General features: G+C 49.6%; 7 protein-coding genes across 7 annotated transcripts; 4 read left to right on the top strand and 3 right to left on the bottom strand.

Annotated features, from left to right (window-relative positions):
* Positions 1 to 200: 200 nt before the first annotated feature.
* On the top strand, positions 201 to 2,465 carry N7533_002153 (ankyrin repeat domain-containing protein; the record flags this gene model as incomplete). The annotated part of the gene is made up of 3 exons (XM_057098803.1): positions 201 to 438; positions 486 to 804; positions 860 to 2,465. 3 exons carry the CDS (start codon positions 201 to 203, stop codon positions 2,463 to 2,465), a joined length of 2,163 nt encoding a protein of 720 aa, XP_056963939.1.
* A 1,292-nt stretch (positions 2,466 to 3,757) lies between these two features.
* Positions 3,758 to 6,255, bottom strand: N7533_002152 (uncharacterized protein; the record flags this gene model as incomplete). The annotated part of the gene is made up of 3 exons (XM_057098802.1): positions 3,758 to 5,180; positions 5,260 to 5,653; positions 5,742 to 6,255. 3 exons carry the CDS (start codon positions 6,253 to 6,255, stop codon positions 3,758 to 3,760), a joined length of 2,331 nt encoding a protein of 776 aa, XP_056963938.1.
* A 1,991-nt stretch (positions 6,256 to 8,246) lies between these two features.
* Positions 8,247 to 9,108, top strand: N7533_002151 (peptidyl-prolyl cis-trans isomerase f ppif; the record flags this gene model as incomplete). Its single annotated transcript, XM_057098801.1, has 4 exons — positions 8,247 to 8,292; positions 8,504 to 8,673; positions 8,763 to 8,869; positions 8,934 to 9,108. The coding sequence occupies 4 exons, from the start codon at positions 8,247 to 8,249 to the stop codon at positions 9,106 to 9,108; spliced, it is 498 nt and encodes a 165-aa protein (XP_056963937.1).
* Positions 9,109 to 9,744: 636 nt separating this feature from the next.
* On the bottom strand, positions 9,745 to 12,218 carry N7533_002150 (AFI1/MesA family protein; the record flags this gene model as incomplete). The annotated part of the gene is given in 4 exon segments (XM_057098800.1): positions 9,745 to 10,828; positions 10,842 to 11,437; positions 11,492 to 11,552; positions 11,608 to 12,218. The coding sequence occupies 4 exon segments, from the start codon at positions 12,216 to 12,218 to the stop codon at positions 9,745 to 9,747; spliced, it is 2,352 nt and encodes a 783-aa protein (XP_056963936.1).
* Positions 12,219 to 12,743: 525 nt separating this feature from the next.
* On the top strand, positions 12,744 to 13,794 carry N7533_002149 (uncharacterized protein; the record flags this gene model as incomplete). Its single annotated transcript, XM_057098799.1, has 4 exons — positions 12,744 to 12,746; positions 12,827 to 13,108; positions 13,171 to 13,297; positions 13,370 to 13,794. The coding sequence occupies 4 exons, from the start codon at positions 12,744 to 12,746 to the stop codon at positions 13,792 to 13,794; spliced, it is 837 nt and encodes a 278-aa protein (XP_056963935.1).
* Positions 13,795 to 16,376: 2,582 nt separating this feature from the next.
* N7533_002148 (TBC domain-containing protein) lies at positions 16,377 to 17,818 on the top strand (the record flags this gene model as incomplete). Its single annotated transcript, XM_057098798.1, has 3 exons — positions 16,377 to 16,820; positions 16,896 to 17,617; positions 17,695 to 17,818. 3 exons carry the CDS (start codon positions 16,377 to 16,379, stop codon positions 17,816 to 17,818), a joined length of 1,290 nt encoding a protein of 429 aa, XP_056963934.1.
* Positions 17,819 to 18,413: 595 nt separating this feature from the next.
* On the bottom strand, positions 18,414 to 19,766 carry N7533_002147 (RNA-binding protein; the record flags this gene model as incomplete). The annotated part of the gene is made up of 4 exons (XM_057098797.1): positions 18,414 to 19,161; positions 19,216 to 19,411; positions 19,473 to 19,629; positions 19,686 to 19,766. 4 exons carry the CDS (start codon positions 19,764 to 19,766, stop codon positions 18,414 to 18,416), a joined length of 1,182 nt encoding a protein of 393 aa, XP_056963933.1.
* Between the last annotated feature and the right edge of the window lie 1,729 nt (positions 19,767 to 21,495).

Genomic DNA, 21,495 nt, shown 5'->3' with positions numbered 1-21,495 from the left:
GCCTGTTAAAAAAGATTGTCACAACCTGAAGTGATGCATCACGACCGACAGTTCTAAAAATAGTAGGTCGGGGGAATGCCCACACAACACTTGTTTATTTCATTTCCTGCTTGCACCAAATATCGTTTCGTCAAGGTTTGAATCAAAGTAACCGCTAGACTCTATTATCTCAAGATCTTCCTCGCCAAAGCGTCAAAAACATGGCTACACAGCCTCAACTGCCATCACACGCTATGGCAGTGACCGCAGCGCCCCAGGGGCGGGGCACCAGCCTCATCAGGGACCACTTAAAGATCCCAACCCCGTTTCCGCCCCCAAACAAGCGGGATGCAGAATCGCAGGAGTCAAGTTCTTTAAATCAGGATGGCTGCCTTAGTGTAGCGTCGTCCCCAATTACTCCGTACTTGATGTTTGTTTCTTGCATGTCTCAACCAGCATGTTAGTTTCACCCCGGCCATCCGTGGTGCCGTTTTCGCACAATTTAGCAACTATCCGACCGCTGGTCGATTCACTTTACGACTCCACTCGTCAGTCAACGGCCCTAATCAACCAGACTCACAATGAACTCGGCTTGCTTCTTGCAGTCTTGTCCGCCACCGAAGCACGCTCGTCGCTGCTCTATGCGGATCGAACGCCCCTGGCTCTGGACTCGAAGCTAGAAAGTTGCTATGCTATTCTACTCGATGTTGAAAAGTTGCAAAATAATCCGGCGGAGATAGGTCTGCAGGCTCGTATTACGGAACTTCGAGCTCGGATCTCGTCGTTGGTTTTTGAACTTAATGTTATGAATGCCGATATGATGATGTTTGTGCCCTCGGGATTGATCTAGAGTTCCTTTGATATTGACTGTGATCTCCAGATGCTCCCAGAATAAAGTCAATCGGTTGCTAGGTGTCTTTATTGAAGATGTGCGCGAGGGCAAACGAGGACACTCGGTAATCACGGATGCCCTGAACGACGATGCTTCTCCGGATTCTGGGAAAGGGCAAGCATGGGGAAATCTCCAGCAGGAGCTGCTAGATATGGGGATTTCTTCCGAGCTTTCTTTCCAAGATCACGATTTTATAATCTCGACTCTTCGTTATGAAGTTGAAGAAAAGGATCTCATGAAGAATATCAAGTCGAAGCCAACACCATTAGTGATCGTTGAACCACCAACGATCATCGTCTCGTCACCCGAATCTCCAACTAAAGCCCAAATCGAAAGAGAGAGTTCGAAGCCGGCACAATCAGAACTCGTTGAACCTCCAGCTACTATCGTCTCATCGCCTGAAATTTCGGTTGCATATCAAATCAAAAGAGAGAGCTCTCCCTCACTACCGCCTCGACCCCAAGATCCAGGACTTTCTGCGCTTTCTGAAAAGGAAGTAGTTCTTGCTGAAGATTTGCAAACCTATGTAGCTCCAGCCCTAGGTGCAAAGAAAGCAAAGAATGAAAGTCCACCACCTTTACCACCTCGACCTCGTGATTCGGGACTATCTGCGCTTTCGGACAAGGAGGTTGTTGTCACAAAAGGTTCACCAAATTCCGCACCAATATATACACAGGGTACAAGCGACATAGAGAAGCAGGTACTGCCAACAGACAACTACCCAATCCCCGTTGCGACAGAGGCTTTCTTCAACGCGACAGGGGATTCCTACAAACAAGCTCTCCCTCGAGACAATTTCCCGATCCCAGCGTCCACAGAATTTTTCACCGCCAGCAACTTCACCAAGCAAGTCGTTTCGCGAGAGAGTATATCAATACCCACCACAGAGACGAATTCCAGTTACCACGGTAGCTCTCATGGCGACGGGAACAGCAACAACAACAGCAATTCTTCCCTCTCATCTACTAGCCCAGCCAAGAAGCCAAGCATAATCCACAAAATGAAGTACAGATTAACAAATAGCAAAGAAAGCTTCATCACCACAATCCAGCAAAACAAAACCGACACCTTGAAAAAAGCCCTCGACAAAGGCGCAAACGCCGATACCATGAACCAAGACGAACAAACCGCCTTAATGGTAGCATGCTCCTACGGGCACGAAGAAATCGTGAAAACACTCCTGCACTACGGCGCAGACGCAGACAGATCATCCGATAAAGGGGAAACAGCCCTCGGCGTCGCGGCCGGACGGGGACAGGAGGGTATTGTCCGCGTCCTGCTAGCCCACGGAGCCAGCGTGAATTCCTACGGCAGGGCGAAACCAGGACTGTCCGAGGCCGCGGCGTCTGGGTATGAAAGTATTGTGCGGCTATTGCTGGACCGCGGGGCTGATCCTAATGCGATGCGTGGGCTTGGACTGACGGCGCTGTCTCGGGCTGCAGCGAATGGCCATGTTGGTGTTTGTCGCTTGTTGTTGGATAATGGGGCCAAGGTTGACCATCCGCATTCTGTTATTAACACGTCGCCGCTTGCCAGGGCTGTTGAGTCCGGACAGGCGGGTGTTGTTAGGCTTCTGATGGAGTGGGGGGGCTGATCCGCTTCGTAGGGATGTTAGTGGGAAGACGATTGTTTCTCTTGCGGTTTCTCAGGGGAGGGCTGGTGTTATGGAGATATTTCGTCAGCATGGGTATCAGTGTGACAGAGCTACGGTTCAATATTACTAGAACTGCAAGCCTTGGAAGGTTTATACGATAGTTCACTTTCAAAAGAATCAGAAATTGTTTTTATGAATGCCTTTTTTATGTAGAAAAAAGACTCAGAGCCTCCGATTTAATCACCTGGTCAGAAACCTTCAAGTTTATACTAATACCATCCATTCCGATTAGTTCTTAGCACCTACATGCTCTCCCACTATGCGGAGACAAAACTAGCCGGCGTCTGTCCTCTGCGGCGGTAACTTTGCTCCGCGGCCGATTCGCCCATCGAAGGAATGGCGCACTGGTTTGTGCATAGCAAAGCAACCGCCTTCAGCTACGCGTGTGCATTTGAAATGCAGCATTGAGGATGCTGCTGCGCTAACGACAAAGATCAACAAAATCAGACCACAAGATCGTTAGTCTCCATCTCAGATAGCGATAGGAACGTTCTGTTAGGGCTGCAGTTATTATGACTATACTCGTCCGACCTCAACCACCTCGATTTTCAGTGACTGATCAATTGTGTATGTACACAATAAACTCTTTTGCACTATATAGTGAATACACCATCCTCCCTTTTATGTGAAGGCATTCTCGATTGTGAGCTTCTTGCCAATACGAAGCAAGTTACTCTATTTATATAGCTGCTTCTCTTCTGGTGTCCAATTAATGTTAGTAGAATTATAAAAATTTTCTAAATTTCTTTGAGATCGTTGGTTTACTTAAATAATTGTATGTAACGGTCGTGCCTTCAGACCTAATACGCTGGCGAGGCTTCTTTTTTGTTCGCAGCCTGTTCTCAACATTTGCTTACAAATTCTTTCTCTAGCAATCACTAGGAGCTATACATTAGTATTGAATGTCAAGAACTTTCAGAAGCCCGCCTGGATACGCTGTGCCTCAGTGAAATAATGCACTGAGTGGAAATGTGCTGACGTAGAAGAATATTTTGGCATCGTGACTCGTTTTTAAGAGCAGATTACTCAATTCGACAATTTTGTAAGGACTTGTAATTCCCCATAGGATGATTTAAGATAAGAATGATTTTTCAACTGTCCCACGCGAATGCTCTTATATTCCCGGGCCAAAGATTTTGCTGATGGTATTACTTGTATTAAGAAAGCGGATACGTTATTGTTCATCAATCCTATCGTCAGAACGTTTAAAGTATCTAAAACCTTGAATATACTCAGAAACAGACCCCTTCTTCATTTTCCGCCCCCTCTTCTCCTGGCCACACAGTGGGAAGGGTAAGCGTAGTACCCTCTCGCCCAACTATGCAGGTTATGTCACCTGTGAGATTGTTTTGTAGGAAGACTTGGCATGTCTTCTTCGTTCCGCCCCATCCGTCCCTCGCGAAGAAAGCATTATTGCAGGGAATTTGTTTGTTCTGCAATGTCGTCTGGATAAATGACACTTCGGAGACGGGGTGGAGGCCCCAGACTACGGCCAACACTTCAATCTTTGCGGAGGGCCCGTTCTTGGAAGAAAAAAAGTGGTTTCGGCGGAATGGACTTTGTGGGTTGATGGTAACCAGCCCCGTTCCTTCGCCAACGACTAGTAGTTGCATAGGGTCAGAACCATACTGATAGAGTACGGAGATAGTCTTGTGGTGATTATCCGGCCAGGGATCTGGTGATGCGATATGCCGGACACTATTGGTATCCAATTGAAGGGTTTGGTGCGGTCCGATCTTAGCTTGAAGCACGCTGGTGATGTCTAGACCACCCCAGTTCGCACATATAATGTCCAGAAAAGGAGGTATCTCCAAGGATTCATTTTCATGTACCGTCTTCATGTCACAGTAGGATAAAGCTGCGGGTGTATCCGAGTATGCCCATGTGACTGACAGATTCTTCACATGGCCGTAACACGGGTCACAACCAAATTCGTGGACTGAAGCCACAATACTGGCTTGTCGATATGTGCGCACAAGCCTGGCAACCTGTTCTGTGACATCCTGGTTGTGCCAGCTTGCAATGAGAATATGGGGTGAGCCCGGGTTGTCATCGAAACTCTCGTGGTACGGGAGAGGAGCATTGAGGTCAATGCTAATTGTCTCGCCTTCCTCAGCAATTATCTTCTGCGGCGCCGTATATAGAGTGCCGTAGTCTAGGTATATCGCCTTCCTCCAGACCATGGAAAATGCCTTGACATTATTGGGCCAGGGATCACCTCCGAATGTCTCATTTGTTGCGGTAAAACTGATGTTTTGAACCTTGCCTCTAAGATGAGCGCGAAAGATGTGACGCACGGTATCTGCCACATTCAATGGACCGTACACAGCCGAAAGTACCTCGAAATCATCGCTCTGACGCTGCAATCCAGTAACCATATGAGAAGGATTGCTGGGTCGCTGTTCCTCCAGTATCCCAGCCGCAGCCGCCTTCGCCGCCCATTTGAGGATCATGGGCCGATTTTCATTTGCCTCTGTCTCGGAGATTCCATACGTGTGCATCTCTCGCACTAGCTCCTGCCATATGTCATCCTCGTCCGAAGGCGGCGTCATCATAACTGTATCAACGGTCGACATGAGAGAGCTGGGTTTACGCCCTTCCTGAATGCTGATTAAGATGTCGTCAAGTTTGTCCAAAACTCGCTCTTGATCAGGGCTACGGCAAGTTAGTGGGGCCTCCTAGAACCGGGTCTGGAAACTTTCTTAGCTGGGGTATGGCTAATATCTGGAAGCACTATGCTGCTGTTGAATGCTGCGATAATGGCGCAGAGAGTACTGATCTGCGATCTAATGGAATCAACTTCGCCCTGTGACCATTTGAAGCGGTGTAGGCCGCGGGTGTGAGGCCGGAGCCTTGTCTCTTCTGCAGTTGCTTTAAAAGTCTTCCCGTCTGCTGTATCAGATTTTCCAAGTCGGCGTATTCGACGGACGGCATGGCGACCTTGGAGTCTGCCTGTTGTAGGGCTAGCCTATTCCCAAGCCTCCTTAAAACCATACCGAGCCCACTGATGTCGTCACAAAGACCTTTGAACCGTTTTGGTGCGCCTTGATATGTATCGAAAATTTGATAGGCAAACGTTGCTATTGTCAGAACATCTGGGGCGCCAGTAGGTGAAATCATCCCAAATTCTGAAATTTATTTGTTGACTAGGGGGATCCAAAGCACAGCCCCAAATATTTTTGGATAGTTCACTTGCCTCACATGTTACCAAGAAACCCTCGAACTTTAGCTGAATGGTGTCAGAAGAGGGGCAGCGCTGCGAGCAAGCGGGGTGTCTAGAAGCGGCAAAAATATCCATATCCTGCACGAACCCATTTAACCTCTTCGGCTCCCATCCCAGCAGCTGCCTCGCTCTATCAGAAGAGCCTCTAAAACTAGCACTCATCACCTTAGCAAACAAATCCCCACCATGACCCTTCAGCACAACCTCGCCTCCAAACCCCCAACACATCGCCAAAGCATCGAATATCTCCCGCATACCCTCCTGGCTAGTAACAAGGTCAAAGACAGGATAAACGTCTGACCCAGCCAACAAATGCACCTTCTCAACCGCGCCAACAAACGACGCCGCCGCAGCATCATCAACATGAACAAGACCCGGTTTCGCGCGCGCATCAAGCGGGATCTCAACCCTCGACGACCCATCCAGCACAGCCCGATACACCGGCATAATGAACGGGGACCAAATCGTCCCCGCACGCCCGTAGAGCAGAGCCAGACGCAACAACATCACGTCGAGTACATTTCCCGCCCCCAGCACGGCATTTTCCATCCCAACGCGCCACTCAACTAGTTCCTCCGGCAGCGTATCCCCCGCCGACCCAACCGTATAAAGATCATTCACGCGCTGGCCCGAGGACCCATGCACCCACGTCCCGGAGCAGTATATAAAACCCAGTTTTGGAGCGTGCACCCCGCGCCGCTTATACTCGTCCAGCCGCTCTTTCCCGAGCCGCGCTACGTCGTGCAGGAAATTGTGGGAGGCGTGGTCGGCGCCGGAGACGTCTATGACGGCGTCTATGTGCTTTGATTCGATGGCGGAGAGGTAGGGGCCTGGCTCATTGACGGGATCTGGGCAGAGGATTGGTGTGATTTCTTGTCTTGAGAGCTTGGTTGATTTGGATGGGGTTCGCGATAGGCCGTAGACGGTGTGTTGGCCGGTTTGGATGAGGTGGTTGGCGATTTGGTGGCCTAGGTAGCTAGCTGATGGCGCCGAGAATGAGGATTTTTGGCATTGTGGAGGGGTTGGGTTAGTTGGATTACGAGTAGTAAGTAGTACTAACTAGGTAGTACCTGGTTACTAGTAGTAAGGAAGTGTTCAAGTTTTCTTTCCCTTTTTCTTTGTTGGAGGGTTGAAGGTGGTTTTGGAAGTAGTTAGTAGTAGTAACTAGCTTAGTCGAGGTTTGAGGGCTCTGCAGGGTCTTATTATATACGAGGCCTTTGCCTAGGTTAGTTGAGCTGGTCTCGCTGGCGATGCTTAAGTCCGGTTGATATGATATCTGAGGATAGAAGGAATTATAAGCCCCGGGAATCGGATTGATGGGCTACCTCCGCAGGGTGTGTCTGGTATTTGCAGACTTTATAGTTTCTATAACTTTGAGTAGCTGGTCTTGGGCCGTAAATCCGGTCCTAAGTCCGGAATGCCCGATCAGGACGTGTAGTCACCCCTCTGGCATTCAGAGGCTGATGCGATGGTAAGAAATCAAAATTCACTATAATTTCTGATCTGTCTAGGTAGAGGAGGGGAGTCAATGGGTCACGGTGATTGTTGGTTCATGGATGCCTTTCGGCGGGGGTGTCCATGCATGCGGGGTTTCCAGGTGCCCCTCCAGTCGTGCTCGGGGGGATTATGGAGTTGCACCCCGGTACTACCGGTACCTGAAAGAGATGAGTACAGTGGTGTACTTATTTACTGGTGCGATTCAAACCCACGGGATGAAGTTCTCATGGTCAATTGGGTTGTTGTAGGCCTAGCAGGTACTATGCCATATTCTGGTAGTGGACTTTGGAGTCTATCTCCGCGGGGTATTCCGCTAGGTACTTAAGATCATGTAAGTCAAAATAGACATACATATTTCCTTCTAGTATAGCTATTAATGCTAGCTGGACACAATACACTAGTACTAGTCGTGCCGGTATGTAGGTACCAGTTGATATTTCTAGAACTACAGTCTCCTCCCTGGAACTACCTCGGGTCAATGTCAATGCCAATACCAACCCCGATTGGGTGTTCTTGGCCAACATTCCCTTCAAGGCTGAGCCATGACATCACGAGGAACTACGCAATAGGACTAAAAAAAGAATGCAAAAGTAAAAAGTAGAAAGTAAAAAGTAAAAAGTAAAAAGAAAAGTAAAAAGACCGAAACGTGCTAGGATGAGGTATGACCAGACTTTCAAGGAAGCCGGCGCTCAGAAGTCCGTGCCTTCAAGTATTGGTGGGAGGGAGAGAGAGAGAGTGGGAGAGTGGCGGAAGGCGCGAGAACTGAGTGGGGCACAGTGGCACTAACTAATTACCTACAGTAGTTATCCAGTTACCTAAGGTAGTCTGTTCTCGCTGTGGTTGTGTCTCTGTGCCCCTCCAAAGCTCGCAGGTGCAAAGGACTCCCCGCCTTCCGCCCCCCCCACCCCACCTGGCTTGGATTTTCCTCTCCTCTTCCTTTCTCTTCCTTTCTCTCCTTCCTTTATCCCCCCAAAAGTATCATCACTTTCACATCATCCATCATGTCTTCCGCTTTCTTCGTCATCGAGTACGGCAAGCCCGGCGCCAGTGAGTCCTTCTCTAGATTCATCTCCCCCCTCTATTTTTACCCCTCCACCCCCCCCCTCTCTCCCCGAGTCTGCATACGCGTATCTCCCAACAACCCTTGGAATCCATCTCCAAAGCCCTCAAATCACTGTCTTTTCGTCCAATCCATCGATAGTCCCTCACAAGTATCCCAAGATTCAATTCGGCTAACTGTTGTTTCCCTCCCATCCAGCCACCCAGGGCCGTGTTGACTTCAAGCTCTACAACGACGTTGTCCCCAAGACCGCCAAGAACTTCGCTGAGCTCTGCACCAAGCCCCAGGGCGAGGGCTACAAGGGATCTGCCTTCCACCGTGTCATCCCCCAGTTCATGCTCCAGGGTGGTGACTTCACCCGTGGCAACGTAAGTAGCTTTCCAGCTTAGCCTCACCAACCCCTCCCTCTGCTCCCACTTTGTGAGCAATCAATGGCTAACTAGCTCCCACCGAACAGGGCACCGGTGGCCGCTCCATCTACGGCGAGAAGTTCGCCGATGAGAACTTCAAGATTGCCCACACCAAGCCCGGTCTGCTCTCCATGGCCAACGCTGGCCCCAACACGTACGTAGCCCCGCGCTCCCCTTCAATTCTAACACCCGAGCCCTTGACTAACCTCTTTCCACAGCAACGGCTCCCAGTTCTTCATCACCACCGTGAAGACCAGCTGGTTGGACGGCAAGCACGTCGTCTTCGGCGAGGTCACCAACGGTTACGAGCACGTCGAGGCCATCGAGCGTCTCGGCTCTGGCTCCGGTACCGTCAACGGCTCTGCCAAGATCGTCGACTGTGGCTCCGCTTAAATGTTTCTAGTCTCGAAAATCTGATCTTGCTGTCGATTCCCTTGCTGCCTTGGCGTTAATCTGCTGGCCGGGGGTTTCGTTCGGTGCTTCTGACTTAAATTTCCCAATCTCGCCTTTTCTTTTTGCGGCTTCCGGTGGAGGCTGCTACTGTAAGAATTATGCTCCATTGTAGACTTTAGTAAGTAGTAGCGGTCTGTAACGCGTAGGTATACTAGTATTTACTATTCGTAGTGCGAATTGGTTTACTCCGAAAAGAAAAAAAAGTCCTAGTGAGACCTCGCCGCCGAAAAGTCCGGCCTGGCAGAAAGGCGTTTATGTGAATTCGTTAAAAATTGCCGCACTTGTAGAAACATGATCCAGTATGTCCACAGCAAAGTGTTAAAAAATAAAGTGTCGCAAAGGTACAAGGCACAATATGCAATGCACATACATGGCAAAAGTATAGACAAGGCAAAGATGCAATCACAAATGTTGGAAGATCATAACCAGCAGAAACATAGGCTCTTGTCATTCGTCACGTCGAAGATGAACAGAAAAAAAAAAGAAACAGAAATGTGCGCACGCAGAAGCAATTGGTAAATAAAGCCAGACACGCTTGAAGATCGCAAAGAAAGCAGAAGATTCAAGCTATTCAGCTCAGCTCCTCCTTGATGAGGAACCATCTCCGAGCGCGACGCCGACTAGACTCTGCGGCTCGCCGCCGAAACTGGTACCCGGGTTGGTCAGAGTGGGAGACCCGACGCCTGAGATGGGGCTTTGGGCCGCGTCCCGGTCTCGTTTGACCCGGAAATAGGCCAGTTTCGTGAAGCGGCTGAGGTGGGTCCAGAAATGGCGGCCGGCTGGGTGGATTGCGATGCGGTCGAGGATTTCTACCGTTGCTTCGCGGACGACTTGGTCCGGGTGGAAAAGGCCCATGCTGAGGTAGAAGAGGCCTGCTTGGTTCTCCGGTGCAACGACCAGCAGTTGGCAGATGCCGGCGTAGTCCCTGACTACGTGAGATAGTGCGAGGTAGATGGCGGCTGAGTCGGCATGGGAAAGCTTGAGAGAGCGCAGGCGGTCGTGGTGGTGGAAAAGATCTGGTCGCTGGATTGGTCGGACAGCTGAGTACATGCTTGCGATATCTTGGATGTAGGAGTAGTAGGATCGGGTGTTTCGCCAACCCTCGATTCGCGAGACTGAGGCCGAGAGCTCGCGCTGCTTGGCCGTTTCATCAGACCAGACATAGCCATGGCCTCGGAGGGACGACGGATCTGCTGGATCTGATTGTTGGCCGGTAGGACTGTCGGGAGATAGCTCCTCTCCGGGGCCGATGATATAAAGATTTGAGGCACCGTAGACGGCTTCTTCAAAGGCTGCAGCTACCCGAGTAAATTTGGTGATGTAGGCCCGCCACTTCGCACGGATGGCATTCTCGCCATGCCGGTTGCTGATACTGCGCAGGATGTCCTCAATAAACAGGTTATCTCCAGTCGGGTCCGAGTTGGCGTTTGAACTATGGTTCGGTAAGAGTGCGTTTTGCTGCTGGAAGAATAGCAGTCCCTCTGTCACTGGCGCAGACTCGACATGACTCGAGATCTTCATACGGCCCGTCGGAAGGTCGCACATGACATCCCACCATTCTGGGTGATTGGCGAAGGTGGGGTTTGTTACACCGGCAATGAAGCCAGGCACTTTGAGGAGATCGTCGATTTTGGTTAAATCAGTATAGGGGAATGCGTGTCTAGTAAATCCACGAAGAATTCCCCCCAGATGCAAGTGCGCAGGCTGCAAGGACCGCCTCCGCCACTTCACCAGAGGGCCTGTTGTGTCCCAGGAAGATAACACGTTTTTGAGTGAGTATGGCATTGACAAGAACAATAATAGGATGGGTAAATGGGCCGCTGGTGGTCAGATGAGGATGGTTCGGGAAAGGTTGTGGAGAAGTAGCATGCGGCCCGGCGAAGGTCTGAATGAGTTTGACGAGAGAAAAATCGCCAACGGTCTCGGGCCAAATCACAGTTGGAATTTTGACGGGGATCGGTATATCGTGATAGACCACCTTCGACTCGAACTCGTGCGTGTCCCGCGGAAGGACGTAGCGGGCCATTTTCTTCGGCGATGGAGGGCACTCGCTACCATCTGTCTCTTCTTCTTCTCGTTGACGAATCATTTGCTCGAATTTCTCAATGAACATCTCTTTTGTGTTGCTTGATTGTAAGATAGATCGCTCGAGGATCGACATTTTGGGCATGAGCGAAAGATCCATGTTGTTGACGGCGTCGTAGAGCGAAGCAAGCGTTTCGGGGAAGGGGGACTTGAAGTAGTCTTCGAGTGCTAGGAGGAGGAGAGGCTGGAATCGTTAGCTGAGTCCTGGTAGTATGCTTTTTGGTAGATAAAAACCTACTTTATAGATGTGAAGAAACGAATGCCTGGTGCAAATCGCCATGGCCTTGACAACCGCACCACTATGTTTAGGTTAGATTATTGGACGAAATGGAGATGGAAGGGTATGTTCCATACCGTCGAACAGTATTATCTTGCTTGGTATTTACCAAGTTCAACACATACATCAAGGGCGGACCTTCTCCGCCCTCGTCATCGTCATCGTCTTCACTGCTATCTTCGGCGTCGTCTGGATTTTCGTGCTGAATATCTGCACCTTCCTCATTCCCATGGTATTTTGACTTTCGCTTCTTCTTTTTCTTTCCGCCCTCCTCGTCATCGTCATCATCGCCGCTTGTGTCCTTATGCAAGAAGAATATCGTCCAATCTTGACTTCGAACGTGGGTCTGATCTGGAAGCATCAGCTCTGCCAACATGCTCTCATCACCACTGATAGCAGCGGGGTATTGATGCTCCATGATCGGACCCCTGTCGATATGGAAAGATGCCACCAGAATGTACTCCACATGGCGCTCCGACGAGTCTAAAGGGTATTGTGACTTGCATCGTCGCTGCCTGAAGCCCGCCGCATTGTCGGTCGAGGAACGCTGGAAAGACCGGTGCGAATGTGAGGCGCTAGGTGAGCGACCGAGGAACGAAGGTGCCGGCGAAAGACGAGGGAGTCCATTGGTCTTGGGGTTGGTAGACAAGGAGTCATTGGAGGGTCGGTATGGCAGAGTACTCGCCATTGTCGGGGGGTGTTGAGGGAGTCTGAGGGGATTGAGACTGATGCTCCTAGGAAATAAAGTCGAGGGACATGCCTATGTGCAGTGAAGTCAAAATCTCTCTCAAGAGGTCAAATTGAGGATCAATGCCGAGCCACCGCAGATCTGGTGGTTCAGGGGTCACTCTCAGAAAAAGGGCGATCTCCACAGCGGGGAGCGATAGGGCGATAACAGAAGAAGCTCGGAGATACTCTACCCTCTTTGACCGCTTGCGAAAATATTGTATATCCCCGAGTTTATGTATCATCTACTAGAAAGACCACATAATTAATGGAAAAGACAATAACATTAAATATATAGCGGCTCTAGCGATCTTTAGGCCAAACCGTGAAAATGACGAAAACTTGACTGGTCCAACCTTGAGCTGAGAAATTGACAGCTCCAAAACTTTCCGGTTCACGTGACTGTTGCTGGGGCATTGTTTACATCGAGGCCGGCAGCGTCATCACTCGGGATAGTTGCGATCATATTGAACCTCCACATTCAGCCATGGTGAGTACTGAGGTCCCTGTCTACTCCGAATTTACTCTTGGACTTATCTAGAGCTAACATTCCCTCTTGCCATGCTCTAGTCAAACAATCCCACGTTCAAGCCATCGCCGCTGTCCTTTGGTCAGCCAAGGGCATCACCCTTTCGGCGACCATCGACACCAAACTCCCCACCTTCCGGTCGTCCAGGCACGGCAGGAAGCTCTCCAAGCAGAGGATATACGCCGATGCAATCGCCGAGCAAATTGAACCAGTCCTATACCGTTGAAGATGGGGAGCCGGTCTCTCCCAGAAACGACCCGATTCCTCAACCCAAGTTCACGCGCGAGCTTCCTCCTTCCCCACCAAGGGCGCACAAGACCCCGGTCATTCGTCGCCCATTCTTGGAAATCGCTCGAGGGGATGGAGTGGTGCAAACACCGTACAGACCGATCTTTCTGCGAAGCTCCCGCCAAATCAGATGAGAGAAATCAGAGAGGCTTTCCAGGTTCTCGATCGAGATAACGATGGTCTGGTCAACAAGGATGATGTCGCGGATGTATTGATGAATATAGGTGAGTGACAGCAAACAATAAAAGTTGGGGATAACCAGGGCTTTTCCTGCTCATACTGACCATCTCGACCAGGCCAAGATTCATCGCCATCCACTCTCTCGCGCTTCTTCCCGCCCGGCTCCCCGCAGACCATGAATTTCCCAACCTTTTTGAACACACTATCACAGCTAATGGCCCCCATGTCATCATCTCAAGAGCTCATTAATGCGCTCGCGGCATTTGATGACGACGACAATGGTCAAGTCGACGTGGCAGAGCTCCGGGATGCGCTTCTGCATACCGCTCCAGAGGATGGAGGCGTGCCGTTGACGGAGCAACAGATTGATGAGGTTTTTAGCGGATTCACTGGACGGCGAGCCTTTGGGGGACGGGGCGCAATGTCTGGGGGAATGGGGAAGAGAGGTGATGTTTTCCAATATCACGACTTTGTTCGCAGCGTCGTGGGCAGCGAGAATCCGAATAACGGGCGACGTGAGGCGAGTGTGGCTCTGAATTAGATTGGGAAGGCTTGGTCTGTACGTTGGATGGCGTTGAGAGGGTGCTTACTGGGAGGCTTTTCTTACTATGCTCTACTTTACCTTTAGGTAGTCTCTGGGCTCTTTACTTCAGCTGGAAGGGTCCGATTATGATCAATGTATACTGAGCTGAGCGCGTGTTACGCATATAAATTTTACATCCGCGAGAAACTCGATATTTCATGATCAGTAAACTATAAATTTTATAGTAGAGTAGGCATACTAATTAGTACTAGTAGCGTTTGAGTCTTGTACAAAATCGAATGTGCCGGCAACAACCCTGAAAAGAGGCTCCTTCTTCGGCTCATAACATGGCCATCGAGCTATTACTACCTAGGTAGTATAGTAGTATCTCGCGTCATATGCACACTGCCCCACGTATCTCCACTGTTGATATAGCTTCCTCTATAGTTCTACTAGACAAACATTCAAAGACATCTAGTATCTCTGCTTCTATTATTTAAAGAGCTCTACGGTTTTATAGATTATAAAAACCTCTCAAACCATTTACAAAACTTAATAGAAAACTATACAGGCTCTGAATTCCAGGCTTTAGATGAAAAGACGTTTCGCTGCAATATTTGAACGTACTTCTTCATCTTTGGCTGTCCGTTGACGAGCTTGAAGAATGACCAAAGTGGAGCAGCACTGGAGGCAATAATAACAACCCACGGCTGTAAGAACATGAGTATCCAGATTATCCTGTTATCCGCTATGCAGAGGAGGAGGCATTAGTGAACATAGAAATTCGAAATTGTTCAAGTTCAAAGGTTCTCTAGCAGAGGCTCCGGACATAGCTGTGACGATAGTAACCTCAAGAAAAGTAGCTCATACGAACCTTGTGGGATATACCAGATCACCCAATTGACAATTGAGATGATGGCTCCTACAGACCTCAAACCCAACAAGATACAGATACAAACTTTTTTCTGGATCGAAATTCGACGATTCCACATCATGACCACTGGATATATGAGAAGTACTAGTAGTATATCCGTCAAGATACTCAAGACTAATTGAAGCCCACAGTTAGCTTTTGTAGTATAAGAAGTAGAATTAATCCAACTTGAGCTTTGGTACCTGATGTTATGATTTGCGTGTAGGATGTACTCTTCAAGCAACCAGGGGCATCAAATGAATTATGACACTCCTAGACAGATATCACAAGCACCGGAATAGCGCAAACAAGCTTTCCTCAATTATTTATCACGGTCAAATTTGCAGAACACATAGTATTTTAGAATCTCAGGAACTCACCTTGAGGCCCATGGTGGTAAGTAAGATCCACTTCCCAATCGTATATACAACACCTCATATATGGAGGATAAACATTGTTATCGCAACCTGCGTAAATGTTGATGCCAGAGTCTTTATATTTTCTACCACGAGAGGGATCCAGGGCGCAGGGCCAGATCTGCTGTGGCAGAGATCAATGCCAAAAAGTGACGTGCTCAATATTACTAGAACCTTTACCCAGCCCTCAGTTAGAGTCAATTGATTGATATCCTAACGCTTTTCTATATAATCCAATCAACTAACCCGGGCAATAGTTACCCAGATAAGTGCCGAATTACACTTGGAGCGGGAGACGAAGAAATAGGTATAGAATCGCAAGGCCATGATGATGCTTGCAATTAGTCCTAGAGATATGATAGGGACTATTGTTTCCACCTTGCTGAGGACTTTTACCTTTCTAGTGAATAAATGATCACTCATGCCTAGGTATTGATGGAACAACTTGAATCTCTAGGTAGTAGTAGGTAGGTAGTAGTAGGTAGGATGGATGTAGGTAGGATGGATGTAGGTAGGATGGATGTAGGTAGTAGGTACTAGCAACTTGGAATGACTTGGAATTCCCAATATACAGACTGGAACTGAATGCAATGGGCACCTGGCCCTCTCAGACGGCTGGGCAGAAACACAAATATATAAATTTGAGTTGAATTTCGAAATAATAAGCTGTTTTTCCACCTGAGCAAAGATATTCTGGACAAACTCTGCTCAACTTGAATGTAACATCCATGCTAATGTGTACAAAGCTTGACTCAGAGCCTTGAAGCCCTGGAGTTTCACATGGTCCTTGATCTCTCTCGGGGCGTGTATTTTCGACTTGAAGTTGGTTATCTGATATCAGAGCCAGTATGACCAGTCACCAGTGCAAATATGAAAGTTAGACATGGTTACTAGGGGTGGTAGGTAATATAGAGAGAACGCCTAGCGTGTGTGTTGTGCCCAGTTGATAGCTGTATAGTTCAATTGACCGCCTAGTAGCATTTTTGGAATACTCCAATACGAGAACTAATGCAGCACTGCTGTATATTAATTGAGACCAAAGCAGATCCGAATAAAACTCACCTGAGACACCGGCGATCAAAATGCAGCTGATCTCGGCGCTAAGGCTGCATCATCTCGATCCGATGCTGCGCGTTGCTCCGCAATTCCCCAACGGCAGAAAATCAACTCGGAGCTCTCCAGCCACCACATCAAAACACTCGAACTTGATCTGAATTTGGACCTGAACCTGCAACCCACAACCTACCGCCTCCCCAATGCTGTCCTAAAACATGGCCAAACCTCACCCTTCTTGGGGTCTCGCTGGCCCCGAAACTCCCGCATCACCGCGGACGATGCGAACACTCCGGAAGATCCAATCGCATCAAGTCCTAACCACCTCCAACGCCCTGATTGCCCAGACCCAATCTCGCCCATCCCCAGCCCGTACTCATGACTCCAATTCGACAGACTCGCCAGGTGGCCCAACGCGCACCCTCACCCACCGAAGGGCTCGTTCGAACAGCGATGCGGCCGCCCGTGAAGCTGCGCTGGCAGCACCAATTCCACACCACAGACGTCCTGCTAGAAAGACCGGCTCGGGGATAGGACTCAAGCGATCACTTCTAGAGAATCTCCTTCGCGACGGACCGCAAAATGGAAAGACTCAAGAGGCGCTGCAAGAGTTGAAGTACCTAGTTCTCTCGACTAGGGTCGATGCCGATGGCGACGGCATGGTAAGAGCATTCTATTCAACACATGAGCGCGTTGCGACCTCCATTGACTAACCCTTCGTTCGTTTTTCCTAATAGTCGCCCTACAGGATATACCTGTGGCTGGTTCTCCTGAATATCCCACCCGTTCCCACGGACGACTACCTGACTCTCGTCCACCGAGGCGGCTCCCCTGCCTACACAAAGATCCGCAACGACACCTTCCGAACACTCGCTACAGACCCCCTTTTCAAGCGCCGCGTGACAGAAGCCAGTCTAATCCGACTTCTCAACGCGGTGGCATGGAAACTACACGATTCAAAAGTGAAGCCCCGGTCCCGACCTACTTCCTCCCGACGGCGCGAGATGGAACTCTTAGTAAACACACCCCCAAGCATCGCCGAAGAACCCGGCTCCTCCGACTCCGCAATCTACGTCCAAGGAATGAACGTCCTCTGCGCACCATTCTTATACGCGGCCCGGAGCGAAGTCGAAGCATTCGCCCTGTTCCACTACTTCGTTACGCAAGAATGCCCCGGGTATATCCGCGGCGCGCTGGACGGCGTTCACAGAGGTCTGCGGTTAGTCGACCGATGTCTTGAGATCGTTGAGCCGAAACTTGCCGCGTATCTTGCATCGAAGTCGTTGACCGCGGAGTTGTATGCTTTTGCGTCCGTCCTTACGCTTTCTGCTTGTACGCCGCCTTTGCCGGAGGTTCTGCATCTGTGGGACTTCCTGTTTGCGTATGGCCCGCACCTCAATATTCTCTGTATTGTGGCCCAGCTGGTCCGAATACGGGATACGATCTTTCAAAGTGACAGGTAAGTTGACAGCCTCACTACACTCTACTCTCTCTATGTGACTATAGGCATATCTGACTTGTTTTTGTTTTTCTAAGCCCCGGAAGAGTCCTTCGATCCTTCCCCCCGCTTGAAGCTAAGGGCATCATAGCGATGGCAGTCTCCTTTATCCCGAAAATCCCGGCCGATCTCTACGAAGAGATGATTAACCACGCTAAATGACCGGGCCGCGGGTGATAGGAAGATGGCAATCTACCCTACGAAATTCGGGTCTATTGCTTTTCTAAAATGTGTACTTAATGTTCTGACTTTGTTTCCATAGTATGGTGTTCTGGGCATGACTTTGTTTTATGATTTTTGGTTGCGGGATGGATAAGATGCATAACATCGGACGACTTCTCAGGTGTTATGATATAGCCTGAAATGAATTGATGATTCACGGTTGCATATTTTTAGTACTACTTTTCCATCTTGTTCGGGAGCTAGTCAATGAAATTCCTAAGAAAACTTGAATTTACGTTCGTGTAACTTGACCTAAAGAAATTGCACGGCGGGTTTATAGCAGATTCCTGTGGCTGGGCGTGGATCTCATGAAAACCACGATAATACCTACTAGTAGGACTAGAAGTTCACGGATGCCAACAACCTTGGTTGGAAACTCAAGTTGAACCATGGAACTTGGATCAATATCCTCAGTATCCGAGTCTATCCTTTCAAATGAACTCGGATATAATGAATAATATGGCATAGTACATTAATATCAACAACGTCACGCATCAAATGCATCAATAATAAATCACGTTCCCCTTCAAAAGAACTAAGTCGGAGCAGACGTAGACAACAATTCTAATGACCGGCTATGGTGACCCGACCCATCAACAACGAGCGGTTGACTAGGGCCATGCGCCTTCTTCGAAGTGGCAGAAATATCCTGTCCACACTCACTGCACTCTGAGTTCTTATCATTGATGGACTCCGCCTCCTCTTCGGCCATTGCACCGTCCCAACTACCACTACGCGATATCCCGGATCTCGTGTCCAGCACGACGCGGATCCTGGAGCCCATGAAGGTAAGGTTGTTTAGCATTGAGACGGCTCGTTTCGCGTCCTCGGGGCTTTGCATGATGGCCGAGCCGTGTGTGCGCGCTTTATCGTGCGGATCGGCCATGGTCACGTTGCATTGTTCGACTGTGCCGGAGCCCTTGAGGAGACTCTTGAGGTCTGATGTCGTTGATGAAACGCTGAGATTCTGGATCAGAATTGCCCGCTCTGGTGGTGGGGTTGGAGGGGTCTTGGTGTTGGCTTCGCTGGTCCAGGGCTTGCGGGGGTGGTAGTGGTAGCCCTCTCTTGCCTCGGGGAGAGGTTGGATTGGTGACATTGGGTACATGGGCATCATGCCCCAGCCTGGGGCGTCGTACATGGAGCAGTGCATCATTGGGGAGGGCGGGAAGCATTGCATTGGATCCGGCATCATGGGCACGAAGTGTTGTTGTGAGATTGGAACCGATCCCATCATTGAGCCGTAGTCCGGGTAGTTGTAGGTTGGGGTGTTAGGCTGAACGGAGCTAGGAAGGTATTAGGGCTATGCCAGAGAGAATGTAGGGTCTGTGGATACTCACTCGGGCGAGATTGGTGATGGGGGCACGGTGGTGTTGTCCTGAGATCGAGGCGGAGTTGACTGCCCGGACACGTAGCCGGTTTGTATCATGGCTGGAGGGCTTCTTGTAGGACCAGCGATGGGCTTTGTAGGAGCGCTGGTACGGGCCAGAGTTACAACTAAGCTCTGTCCTTCCCATCCGTTGGTTGATAGACGATCTGAATGCCTTGTTAGCTCTGCGACTCGGAACAGTCGGCTGGAGGAAGTTGGACAACGTACGATAAGTACGCCAAGCTTCATCTTCATTTTTGATGATTATTTGCCCTAATCCGGTGGGAAATCCATGGCTATCATCATACACAACGGCCTGTCGGATATGCAAGGCCGTCTGGCGCACCAGATCCTTTAGTTCTTGCCAGCGGCAATGGGCCGGTATCTGACATTCTGTTTAGTCATATACATCCTGTTCAGAGAAGAGTAAAGAAGACTCACTCCTTGGAGAAATACAACGAATTCATCGTCTGATCTGCGAGATTTTGGGGTTCGACCCTTGTCACGGCCGATGAATGGCATCGCTGCGAGTGAAAATATCGCTTGACAGCAGATGAGGGCAATGTAGATTTTCCACGGCCGGATGAAGTTATGGCTATTGTCTTTCGAATATATCCTTCGAATGTATCCTTCGAATGTATGAGTTTTTGTTGTTCGCAATATCGGCGAGGCCTCCTTCAGTATCCTCACAAAGGCAAGTTGAAAAACAGCCGGAGCTCGACCTTGTCCGACCAGGTTTGGGTTTGGTTGGGATCACAATTGGATACAATTCCTTTGTGTGCGGGATCCCTAGTTAACTTAAACGACCGTGTTAGTTGTCGGGAAATATTTATTGGCGGGCTCGAGATTGATTCTGGGGACTCGGCATGGCAAAAAGCAAGGGAAACCTGTCATCGCATATCGTCGATATTACCCTGGCGTGGATAAAAGATCCGGAACTTCGAGGGGGAGGGCCAAGTATCAAGACGGGTATAACTTACTTAGACTTTTCAAGTCACTGGAAGTTAACAAACTGGCCTGACCGACACATGTGTTTTGCAGAAACAAGAATCCAAGCCCTCCACGAGCCGAGCGTTGAGTCTATTATAGGAATGGGAAGAATGGGAAAGAATGGCAGATCCAGTAGGCGAAGAGATGTTTTCGAGGGACGTTCCACAAAAGCTGCTCTCATTGTGGACAAATCTTAAGCAGGTCGAAACTAGTTGTAATTATTAGGAATCTCCTAATAATGGCTTGAATGCAGTAGACTGAGGCGAGACCCAGAAAGCTGCAGTGGCTGACGAATGGAGAAGCGCCAAAGGACTGCCAGCCAGCCAGTTAAGCCAGGGATCGCTCGACTGCTCCAATACGCAATGCTGAGATATGTCATTTTCATCGCGACGAAGCCTGAGCTCAGCTCCTCCCGTCCACTGCGAAATGCAATAAATCACCACCTCGTACCACCCAACTGGGCGACGATTCCCACCAAAAAGTTTCCAGTGGTGTCATCGCTGATATGGTTGCTTTTTCCCCCGTATATATTTGCACTTGCATGTCATGATTTGAAGATACACAGACACCAAGCTCTGATTGAGATCGACTTGATCGCCTTGAAGCCCGGAAGTACCCGTCTCATTAATCTTAGGGACGGCGGGGGCTGGTGGGGGCGTGGTACGGAAGACGAGTCCACAAGATCTTAGAGTGCTAAGATGTAGCGTTTAGCATGCTTCGTGTTACACCGCCAGATCCGGATCGGACATGCTCCTCAAGAGTTGGTGAGGAGGGGGCGAGTGGATCTTTGCAAGCCCGCGAGGCGGCCCATGACCCTATATCCATCACATTGGCATTATGGGCTGCATGATCCCTGAACTGTGCAGGACCCACGGTGGAGTATGTCCAAGTGGATTGCCACCAGCCAGATCGGCTCACTCTCAGGCAGTGGAAACCCTCAATAGGGAGATCGGCGATCAGCGGGGTCTCCAGGAAACCCTGCAACATGAGCAATCAGACAAATGCACAAAAACGATGGCCATCGATTGGTCTTTGCTTTTGGGGCGATCCGGTGATTATTGATTTTCAATGCGGGCTAACTGGGAGTAATGTATGTACCTGCAGCGGCAAGCTAGACGGAATCGTGGCTGGCTGCGAGTGCAGTTTCGGCTAGTGAGAACACTCGAATGGCCTCCACTCGCCAACGGAGCTGTGTGGAAATCGCTGCGTTGCCGGGGGACCTTTGATCCACTCGAATGCAGCTCATGTACATACTGTAATG

This window comes from Penicillium manginii, assembly GCF_028828005.1.
Source record: "Penicillium manginii strain IBT 31320 chromosome Unknown utg000002l:1.0-5564898.0:1.0-5567710.0, whole genome shotgun sequence".
NCBI classification, from domain to species: Eukaryota; Fungi; Ascomycota; class Eurotiomycetes; order Eurotiales; family Aspergillaceae; genus Penicillium; species Penicillium manginii.
This window is presented reverse-complemented; position numbering and strand designations above follow the sequence as displayed.